This window comes from Bison bison, unplaced genomic scaffold (assembly GCF_000754665.1).
Source record: "Bison bison bison isolate TAMUID 2011002044 unplaced genomic scaffold, Bison_UMD1.0 scf7180017864141, whole genome shotgun sequence".
Lineage (NCBI taxonomy): Eukaryota > Metazoa > Chordata > Mammalia > Artiodactyla > Bovidae > Bison > Bison bison.
This window is the reverse complement of record NW_011494713.1, coordinates 4,567,585-4,578,263: the sequence shown is the minus strand read 5'-3', so window position 1 is coordinate 4,578,263 and position 10,679 is coordinate 4,567,585. Positions and strand designations below refer to the sequence as shown.

Genomic DNA, 10,679 nt, shown 5'->3' with positions numbered 1-10,679 from the left:
TCCCCCCACCCCCATCTGGGTTTCCAGGGCACTGATAGCCCAGCTCCTCCCCTCCCTGGCCAGTGAACGTGGCCCAGCCTGTCCAGGTACTTCCAATAGCCACAGGCCCAGCCTGGAGGACAACACCCCCGGAGGCTAGAGTGGAACTGAGTAGAACAGTCTGCTTCCTTCAAGTTGCTGCAATAAATGGGGCCCAAGGTCACTCTAGCTTTTCTGGCGAAACCTTCACGCTGATGACTCATTGAGTTTCCTATCACCTGAGAAAGCCCCCACTTCTTGGCATAGGCCTGACACCTAAAAATAACAACACAATGTCCCCTGTGAGCTTACATCTCACAAAGTTCTTTTACATGTTACTTCCCTTCAATCCTCACGGCAACTGAGTGGCAAATGTTTCTGCTCCCAGGGAAAACCAAGGCCTGGAGAGGGGTCTTGAACTTTCCAAAGCCTGGACCTGAGGGCCTTCCCTCGGCTGGGAGAGAGTTAGAAATCCAGCTAAGGTAAGGGACAGAGCATGGAGATCAAGGGTCAAGATCAGGATATTAGGCTAGACTGGATTTAATCCTTAGCTTAAAATGTGACTTTGTCTCACAAAGCCTTGGTTTCCCCATCTGTGAAATGGGGATAATAATAGCATCTCCCTTATAGGGCTGTTATGAGGATTTGGGAAGAAGGTGCACAGGAGGGCTTAGCATTACAGTGCCTGATATGCAGTAGTGTTCAATAACAACCTCAATAAAGGGAGGAGAACCGCCAACATGGGTAGTGGGCAGGCAGGAATGCATGTGGGTGGTGCCTGCTTTCCCTAGGAGCTCTCAGGAGGCACCCTCCCACCTCCACAGTGCCAAGGTCTAACAACCCTCATGGGGCTGGAATGTCTGGTCAGCAATTAATTACTTTGCCCTGGATTAAGGCAAGAGAGGGTCCAGATGCTGTCTTCATGGCTCAGGAGGGCAGGTAATGGAGGAGAGGGAGACGGTGAGAGGCAGGGAGGGGAGAGCAGCTGAGAGAGTTTGTCAGCTTGAGAATCAACCAACACATATGAGCCACGTGTATGCTGGGTGTCCAGCTCCAAACCTTCTTCACACAAGTCAGCCAGCTCAATATTAGCATCACACTCACCACTGAGAAAGCTCAAGTTCTGAACAGTTAAGATATTTATGTAAGATCATACAGCTAGCAGAGAGCACAGCCAGCATTCACCCAGCTCCAAAGCTCATGGAGGCCCAGTTTCACACTGTTAATAATGTCTGGGGCCAGCCTGGACATCAATCCAGTCAATCCTAAAGGAAATCAACCCTGAATATTCATGGGAAGGACTGATGCTGAAGCTGAAGCTCCAGTATTTTGGCCACCTGATGCGAAGAGCTGACTCACTGGAAATGACCCTGATGCTGGGAATGAGTGTGTGGAAGGCAGGAGGAGAAGAGGGCGACAGAGAATGAGATGGTTGGATGGTATCACCGAAGCAATGGACATGAATTTGAGCAAACTCTGGGAGATGGTGAAGGCCAGGGAAGCCTGGCGTGCTGCAGTCCATGTGTTGCAAAGAGTCAGACACAACTGAGAGACCAAACAACAACAATAATAATGTCTGAGAAGACAGGCTCTGAGCACAGAGAGACCTGCCCAAGGCCAGCTGATGACTCAGTGGCAGAATGATCAGGATAAGAACCCAGGTGTCCAGAGTCCCCAGGGCAATTTGGGTCCCACTATCTCTCCTACACTGTGACTCAGTGCACAGACACTCACACGTGCACACACACACTCATCCTCTCCCCTCCCCCGACCACCACCTCTGTTGTGCCCCTGAAGCCATTGTTCCCCTCCCCAGAGGCTAACCCTTCTTGTCACGGACCCGGACCTTCATAAGGTACAAGCAAGAGTGGCCACAGCTTAAGGCAGAGGCTAGATGGGTGAGTGACTGGGCTGAGGCAGGACAGGGAGTCCCCAAGAAATCCCACATCCCACTTGCATCTGGATTCTCCCCTGTGATCCCCTTAAAGAGCCCTCCCCAGGTCCCCCAGGACCTCCCAGGTTGCCATACCCTACTACTCCGGGCTGTCCACAGCCCCCCACACTGCTGACTGCTCCCCTTTCTTCTGTAACCTGGTCTCCCCCCACCTTCCCCCTACCCCAGTCACCCAGTCCCTTCTGTGTGCTCTCTTCATTCTTCAGGCTCTGTCCTCAACTCAGTTCATTTTTCTTTCTATACGTTCTTATTGTACAAATTCCATAACCACTATTCATGTTCTGATGAAGTCTAAGTGTTTGTGTCAGCCCAGACCACGTTGCAGAGTTCCAGGCCTCTATACCCAGCCATCCCCACCCCTGAGATTCCCCCCACCCCCAGCAGCTCACCTGAACACAGGAAAGCTGACCTCACGCTGAAATGGCCCCCTCAGCATTTACCCCACATCTGTTGCTTGCAGTCTCCTTTGTTCTGTCTTCTCTAATTCCCCCGGATGTGTGCTTTCTTCTGCATCCCTGGACCAGACTGACCCTGGACCTCCCCACACTCTCTCTCTGTCCTAGGCCATCCCAACAGCTTCTTCTTGGGCTCCCCTCCCATCAGCATTGCCCACTCTGCTTAGGCGCCACACGGAGCCCAGAATTTCTTCCTAAAACCCACATCTGGCCATATCACTCCCCTCCTGGAAAACCTTCAGTGTCTCCGCATCACCCTCAGGATTAATTCTCAAAGCCTCCACATCCTCTCCAATCTCTTTACTCTTTGTTTCCCTTCTCCTCACTCCCAGTCATGCCCACAATGCACCCACCCACCTGTAACTCAGGATTTCATTTTGCCCACATATCGTGAGCCCTTTCTCTCCCAAAAAGACTTGGTGAGAAAGACAAGTCCTTGTTTTCCTATGCTTCTCCCTCAGAGGCTGGGGAAGGGACAGTGTGATCCAGGGCCCAGAGGTGGGGAGCAGGTCATGGGTTGCCCTTACGGAGCCCCGCCTTTCTGAGGCCCACTTTCCTGAGACCCCTTCCTCAGAGTCTGCTCACCCTGTACCCCCCGCCCACTCACCATCATGACATACGTGCTGATGAACTCCGCCAGGAACTCTCGAACATTCTCGTTCTGCCATATGACTTGCATCTTTGTTGCTGTAGGTGTCGAGACCACCTTGGACACGCGGGTGGACCTGAAGCAGCAGCCGGAGGGCCCCATGGGCAGAAATGAGATCAGGTGAACTTACTGTCATGGCTGAGTTAATGGGTAACCCAGTGGCCTCTCCACACATGCCTGCTCTTGCCCAGGGCAGCTGGTACCTCGGGGGTCAGAGGCACATGAGAGTCCAGGGACGTGGAGAGGGACTGGGGTTGGACATCCAGGTCACGTCCCTTCTTCCTCCTGTGCCAGAGACTAGACCACTGGGAAGGTGCACCCATGAGGTCAGGGTGCAGAGGGGGCAGTTGGGGAGCCTGTAAGTGCCGTCTGTGGTGCCAAAGAGCCTTGCGGGAGAAGCAGGTGGGAGAGAGCAGGGGGGAGAGTAGAGCTCAGCTGTCTGCCTGCCTGCCTGTCTGTCTGCCTGTTTGCTGGGGTCAGAGTTCTGGGGACACAGGTAAGGCATCAGGCAAGATCTGGCAACTGCGAGGCTCTGCAAACAGCACAGGGTGTGGCAGAGTTAGCTCCCGGGCTCTGTGAACAGCACTGAGGCCCGAAGCACACACCAGGTTCTGTCTTTGCAGCAAGGTCCGCATGAACAGATGCTTGTGAGTGAATGAGTGAGTGAATGAATGAACCAATGACAGGGAAGGAGGGAGGAGAAGATGGACTGTGTCTTACTCCCCAGTGTATTCTCAGTGTCCAGCATAGTGCCGGGCACGTAGTAGATGTGCAGAGTACACTCAAATGAAAAAACTGAGACGTCATCTGTTCAGTTCAGTTCAGTTCAGTTCAGCTGCTTAGTCACGTCCGACTCTTTGTGACCCCATGAACCGCAGCAGGCCTGTAACTCTCCCCTAGATCCCCAGCACTCCCACAGTGCCTGACACACGGTAGAACATTGATAAACATTTGTTTGGTAAATGGATGATTGGATGGACAAATGAAAGAGTGAGTTAGAGGCTCTATCTTCTGTTGGGGCTGGGGGGACAAGACTTGAGTTTGGGGAAGGAGACAGCCCGGAGGTTCTGGAGGAGGAGGAGGAGATACCTGCTTGCAGCCTTAGTGCTTATTCAGACTGGTGACCCTCCCCTCTCCCATGCTGCCTATCCCTCGACTTCCTCACCCTGCTGGGGACTGCCACAGCACCCCCACCCCGCCACAGATTCCTGACTTTCCCCAGCCTCACAGCAGCAAAGAGTGAGCCCTGAGAGTGAGAAATGTAAGCCGGGCATGGATAAAGCACAATCTACGTTTCTGGCTGAGAACCCAAGTTCATTTCTCATCCACCCCAGTCCTTGTTCTGTCCTTACTTCAGGAAACAAACCCAGGACTGAGCATATAGAGGGAGATGTAGCGCTGCCTGGACAGTCAGTCCAGTAGCGCCCACCCAACTGCCGCTGCCATGCAGCATCCCATAGGTGTTCCCATGCCCCTGTGACTGGCCTCCTTGGCGCTGAGGAAGAGCCTGAGGCAGCAGGAATTCAAGAACAGTCCTGGGGGCTTCCCTGATGGCTCAGAGGTAAAGAATCCACCTGCCAATGCAGAAGGCACGGGTTTGATCCCTGGTCCAGAAGATCCCACGTGCTGCTGAGCAACTAAGCCTGTGTGCCACAGCTACTGAACCTGTGCTCTAGAGCCCAGGAGCCGCAACTGCTGAAGGCTTTGTATCGTAGAGCCCGTGCTCTGCAGCAAGAGAAGGCACCACCACGAGAAGCCCACAGACTGCAACTAGAGGGTAGCCCCCCACTCGCTGCAACTAGAGAAGAGCCTGTGCAGCCACAAAGACCCAGCACAACCAAAAGTGAGTAAATAAACAAATACTATTTTTAAAAGATAGAAGAACAGTCCCAGAAGGTTACACAGAGGCAGAGGAGAGGCAGACAAAGCAGGAAGTCAATGACACCAAGGGAGCCCTGGAACCCTGGCCTCTTCCTCCTCACCACACAGCAAGCAGGATTCAGTAACTGACAACCACCAACAAACCAATGAACCAAAGATGTATTGAATGCCTAGACTGCCAACTGTGTTCAGTGCATGCGTGCTCAGTCGCTCACTCTTGTCCAACTCTGCAACCCCATGGACTGTTACCCGTCAGACTCTTCTATCCATGGGATTTTCCAGGCAGGAACATGGGATTGGGTTGCCATTTCCTTCTCCAATGTGTTTGGGGACTGTAGTAAAGAACATTGGCATGATCCCTGCTCTTAGAAAGATGAACAATTTACTAAGCAATTACTTACAGTGTAAGGAGTGTTGCAATGCAAGGAGGACAGAGGAGCCTGGTGGGCTACAGTCCATGTGGTCACAAAGAGCTGGACATGACTTAGCAGCTGAACAACAACAAGGAGTGCTGCCCCAAGTGAATGCTGGATGCTATGGGGCTGCAGGGAGGAAGCAAATGACCCAGCAGAGGGAGGAGGAGGCTCTCCCAGAGGAAGGGAGATTTAGGTCGAGAATAGATGGATGGTCAGATGAAGGAGCATCAGGGAGGTCAGGGAAAGTCCTGGGCATTGGAATGGTTTGGACAAAGGCTTACAGTGACGACAGTGTGTGAAGTGTAGAGGAATTCTGCAAGGACGGGCTGCAGAGAGAGGAGGCAAAGCGGCATGAGAGGGGCAGAGAGGGCAGATGGCCTCATAGCCCACGCTAAGGGGTCTGATCCCACAGGGTCTTGGGGTAGAGGAGTTAGGCAGGAGCACTGCCTCCTGCTTGGAGGCAGAAATGAGGGAGCAGGAGTGGAGGATGTGTGAGCAATCACATGTTCAGCCCAGACAGGCTGAACGATAATGGCAGCCAGAGCCAAGAAGGTGCGTGGAGGTGGCCAGAGGAAGGCAGTCCTACGAACAGATGTGTGTCTCATTAGAGAGGAGGATGGAAAGGGGAGAGTCCGGGATGCCCCGGCTCTGGATGGAGCAGCACAATGGTGTGTGAGGCGCATGAGAGAAGCGGCAGGCCTAGGCAGAGGATGGAGTCACCTCTGGGTGTGCTGAGTTTGAGGAGCCCACTAGACAGCTAAGTGGAGGTGACCAGAAAGGAGCCTGCTGGTAACGTGGTCTGGTTTAGAGATACCCATTTGGAGGTCACCCAATCAGAGATGGTCATTTCATCCAGGGGCAAAAATGAGAGAGCTCACAGAAGGGGAGTTGAAGAACACTTATCCTACAAACCAAGAAACCAACCATCAACCAGGTAACTACCTAAATACATGCATGCTCAGTTGCTTCAGTCATGTCCAACTCTTGGGATCCTATGGACTGTAGCCCACCAGACTCCTCTGTCCATGGGATTCTCCAAGCAAGAATACTGGAGTGGGTTGCCATGCCCTCCTCCAGAGGATTTTCCCAACCCAGGGATTGAACCGCATCTTTTATGTCTCTTGCATTGGCAGGCGGGTTCTTTATCACTCTGGGAAGCCCCAATTACCTAGTTCTTTGCTAATTAAGGAACTAAATATCTGACCACTTAGCAACCAACTCTTTGACTAATCAACCTAGCAACTTAACCAACTAACTGGGTCTCCTATTAGCCAACTCATTTAATTATCTAAGCAACCAACCAGCTGCAAACTACTCAATTAACCTCAAGCCAACCATTCAAGCTGCTAACTTGTATTCATCCATTTAACAAACATTTGTTGAGCATCTACTTAGGAGTCAGGCACAAGGGGTACAAATAAACCCTGCCCTCGGATGGGTTCTTCCATAAGGAGATGGGTAACTCCCTCAGAGCAAGCAGCCCCTGGGGGTGGGAGGAGGGCAGCTCAGCAGAGACTTTGGGAGAATGGGCACATGGTGGGTGTGAGGGAATAGGGAGGTGGAAGTGAGCACCTCTTATACTTTTTAGGAGAATGGTGGTTAGATGTGAGGCATGGGGGACAGACTTGTAAGGACAAGGCTATGACTTCTGGCTGGAGCGCTGGGGGAGACGGATCCTTGACTGAGCTGAGACCACAGGAGGCAGGGGGGTTGGCAGGAAGAAGCCTGTCCTCAACTGGGGATAAGCTGTCTGGGCCACTAGAGGGTCTTGGCAAACAGGGTCCAAAGCCCTGGGAGAGTCTTGAGTGGGCACAGTGACGTTGACAGCACAGAGGCGACCCATGCATTCTGTCTATCCTGGAGCACACAAGCAGACCAACACCCATGCTCATGTGGAGCCGGCAGGCAGCAAGGAAAGGAAGCAAGTAGCACATACATTAGTGTGGTATTGAGATGTTCTACCTACTGTCCTACCTACCTACCGGGAGCTAGAGCAGGGAAAAGGGAGAGGAAGGTCTTGGAACGGGCAGCCAGGTCCCTTCATTGAGAAAGAGGCATTTGAGCCAAGACAGGAAGGAGGTAAGGGAGCAAGCCACACGGGAAACTGCGGGGAGAATGTTCACGTAGAGGGGACGGTCACTGAAGGACTCTGAGCATGTTTGAAGGGAAGGAAAGGAGGGGAGAGTGGATGGGTAGGATGAGGGAAGGTCAGAGAGGAAATAAGCACTGAATAGGCAGGGCCTTAGCCATTGCAAGGACTTTGGGTTTCATTTCACCTCGAAGAGACCTGAGCCTGAGCAGGTGGGAAGTAGTGAATTCAGTTCAGTTGAGCACAACCTGCGTAGGGGCAGCTGGAACCCCCTGCCCAGCCCCTTGACCCTCATCATCTGGGTCTTTCTGAGCCTCCCCTCACCCCAGGGCCCAGCCCATGCTTGGCTATGGGTGCAGGTGGGAGAAGCTCTTCTTCCGGGCCCCATGGCTGGAGCAGGGTGGGAAGGAGGGAGTCTTGGTGCATCAGCTGCCATGAGGGAGGAGCTAGGATGGGTCAGGGAGGGCCCTGGGGGTGTGTTGGGTGCCGGACCAGGAGGGCTGAGGTAGGGGAACATGTGGGATGCTTACCGCCTCTTCCTGTCTGACTGAGTCATATTGTCTTTGAGATTTTTAGATGCTGTAAAGCCAAAGAGAGGTCACTGGGGCTGGGGGCCACAGAACTTGGCCCCTCATTCCCATCAGACCTCAGTCCCCCAGGGGAGAAGCCACAGGGACAGCTCCTGCCAGTGCCAACACCTCAACCCAGCCAAGCTGGCAAGAAGGGAGAATGAGGGGTGTGTGTGCTTCAGCCAATAGGGAGAGGCCCTGGAGCCCCACCCCCACCCCTGCTGGCCTCAGGACCCCTGGCCCCCTAGGCCAGGGCCCTGCCAAGGTCCTCCTGACCTTCCCAAGCCTGCAGCCTAGCTCTGGACAATGGAGATGCCCCCAGGCTCCCTGCAGCCTTTCCACCCTCGCACAGGCAGGTATTACTGCCTTCAGTTGAACCTCAAACCCTCCTGTTGCTGACTTTCCAGGGCCTTATCTGCCTCCTCCTTGCACACACACACACACACACACACACACACGGGGACACACACACACACACGGGCATACACACACACGCATGCGCACATACACCCCACATAGTATGAGGTCCTGAAAATTCACTTAGTCCATATCCCCACCTCAGAACAAAGTCTACCCTCTCACCTTTCCTGAAGACACCCACCCCTTTTATTCCCATTTTCCTTGAAAATGTCAGCACGAAGGTGAACCTGGACCTCCCTATCTTTCATGCTCCCTATTCTCCAGCCCCATTTCTTCCAACTGCCGTGCAAGCTCCCGCACCTCACCCTAACGGCAGAAACCCTCAGCCCTGGCCCAGGAGGGGCTCCAGAGGGAGAAACCACCCCAGCAAAGCCAGGAATCCATCCCCTACTCGATCCACATTCCTCCCGCTTTGGTCCCTTGCCGCCAGTCTCTATTCGCTCCCCACCCCCACCCCACCCCAGGCCCTCCTGGCAGCCTAGCCCCACGCATGCTCCCAATCTCTGCTCCACCACTGGTCATCCCAACAGTCAATTTACAGGTAAGGAAGCCCAGAAAGAAAGTGTGACGTGCCTGTATGAGGCAGCAACTCAGGACTAAACCAGAACAAATATCCAGGCCTTCAACTCCTAGCTGGGTTCCTTCCCCAGCCACTCCCAAGGTCATCCCGTGCCCATATGGTCCCCAGGAATGGCATCCCCGAAGCCTGAGTCCCAGGGGAGGCCCCCTGTCCCAGCCCTACCTGGGGCCCAACTCACTCTGCTGAAAGGCCTTATGCTCCCAGTTGCCTGCCTTGGGGCCTCTCAGTCACAGCAGCCCCTGGACAGCTTCCTCCATGACCGTCTCAGGCTCTGGCTGCAGCCCCTGCCAGGGCTCTGTGGTCCCTATGTCCCCAGCCAGAGCCCGCCTCTCAGCCCTCCTCAGGGCGACCCGAGTGCTGCTCTGCTCTGCTCCTCCAGGGAAGAGGTCAGTGGAGCAGGGGTTTGGCCCTTGTCACTCGAGCCAAGTGCAGACACACTGCCCAAAATAGCACCCCTTCTCCTGCCAACAGTGCCGTGGAGACGGGGTTCTGAGGCAGCCCTTGTGAGGTCAGAGGCGGAGCTCCCGGTGGGCACTCTGGGCCTCTCGGTTTCAGAAGAAGGGCCTGTTGTACCAAGCCAAGTGTCCAGCACAGAGCCAGAGGAAGTACCCCCCTGGGTCGTGGAGCTGGGGGAGACTCCGGAGGTCCCTGAATCCCCCTCTGTGGGCAGAACTGCACAGAATGGGGATTTGAGGTGGAAGATTCTGAAGATCAACAGCCAGGTGGAAGGGCTGGGAAGAAGACCCTGAGTCAGTCCTAAGGAAGCCTCCATCCCAAAGGAGGAAGAGGAGACTCAGGCCCTGGACTCTGAGGGGAAGAGACTAAAGCCATATTTGCAGGAAAACCTCAGTCCAAGAGGGGAGGTGGAAGCCAGCCTGGTTCTCTGGAGGCTCTTAGTCTGGTAGGGAGGAGAAAAAGCCTGGGCCTCGTCCTCTGGGAGCCCCCATTTTATTTTAGAGGGGAAAGCGGAAAGCTAGGCCCAGCCCTCAGGAAAACACCTCCCATGGGAACAGTAAGCAAGGCCTCTGGGAAGGAGCCAGGCTGGACCAGAGGGCATGCCCGCAGGTGGGTGGCCAAGGTAGGTCAGGAGCCAGCCAGGGGACCAGCCACTGTCTATGAGAGGACCTCCGGAGCCGGGGCATGCTGCTAAGTCTCTTCGGTCATGTCCAACTCTGTGCAACCCCATAGACGGCAGCCCACCAGGCTCCCCCGTCCCTGGGATTCTCCAGGCAAGAACACGAGTGGGTTGCCATTTCCTTCTCCAATGCATGAAAGTGAAAAGTGAAAGTGAAGTCGCTCAGTCGTGTCCGACTCTTCGCGACCACATGGACTGCAGCCTACCAGGCTCCTCTGTCCATGGGATTTTCCAGGCAAGAGTACTGGAGCCGGAGCATGGGAGCCTCCAAAGAAAGGCAGTCTGGGATCTGAGCAGATGACTTGGTGCTGAGAAACAAGGGAGGGGTTGCTGGTCTGCAGACTGTAAAGAGACCTGCCAGGTGGAGTCGTGGAGGGTGGGCAGTGGGTCCAGAAGGTTCTGAGGCTGGCAGCCTCTTGTGGAGAGGGAGTGTAGGGTTCGGTTGCAAAGCCAACTCAGGTAATAGAACTGTCCTCTAGAGGGTGCCAGTAGAACGAGTCTGGTCTGGAACTT

General features: G+C 54.4%; 1 protein-coding gene across 4 annotated transcripts in view; it reads right to left on the bottom strand.

Annotated features, from left to right (window-relative positions):
- Nucleotides 1-9,494, bottom strand: part of AQP7 (aquaporin 7) — an 18,542-nt gene extending 9,048 nt beyond the window's left edge. The window contains exons 1-3 of one of the 4 annotated variants that reach the window (XM_010840121.1): nt 9,210-9,494; nt 7,993-8,041; nt 3,035-3,152 (exon numbers count right to left, since the gene is read on the bottom strand). In XM_010840121.1, the coding sequence (XP_010838423.1) occupies nt 3,035-3,152; nt 7,993-8,018 (144 nt within the window). In that variant the 5' untranslated portion in view covers nt 8,019-8,041; nt 9,210-9,494. Of the gene's footprint in view, nt 1-3,034; nt 3,267-7,992; nt 8,042-9,193 lie in introns of those variants that run through there. The other 3 variants (XM_010840123.1, XM_010840122.1, XM_010840120.1) reach the window with 3 other exon arrangements.
- Nucleotides 9,495-10,679: the final 1,185 nt, after the last annotated feature.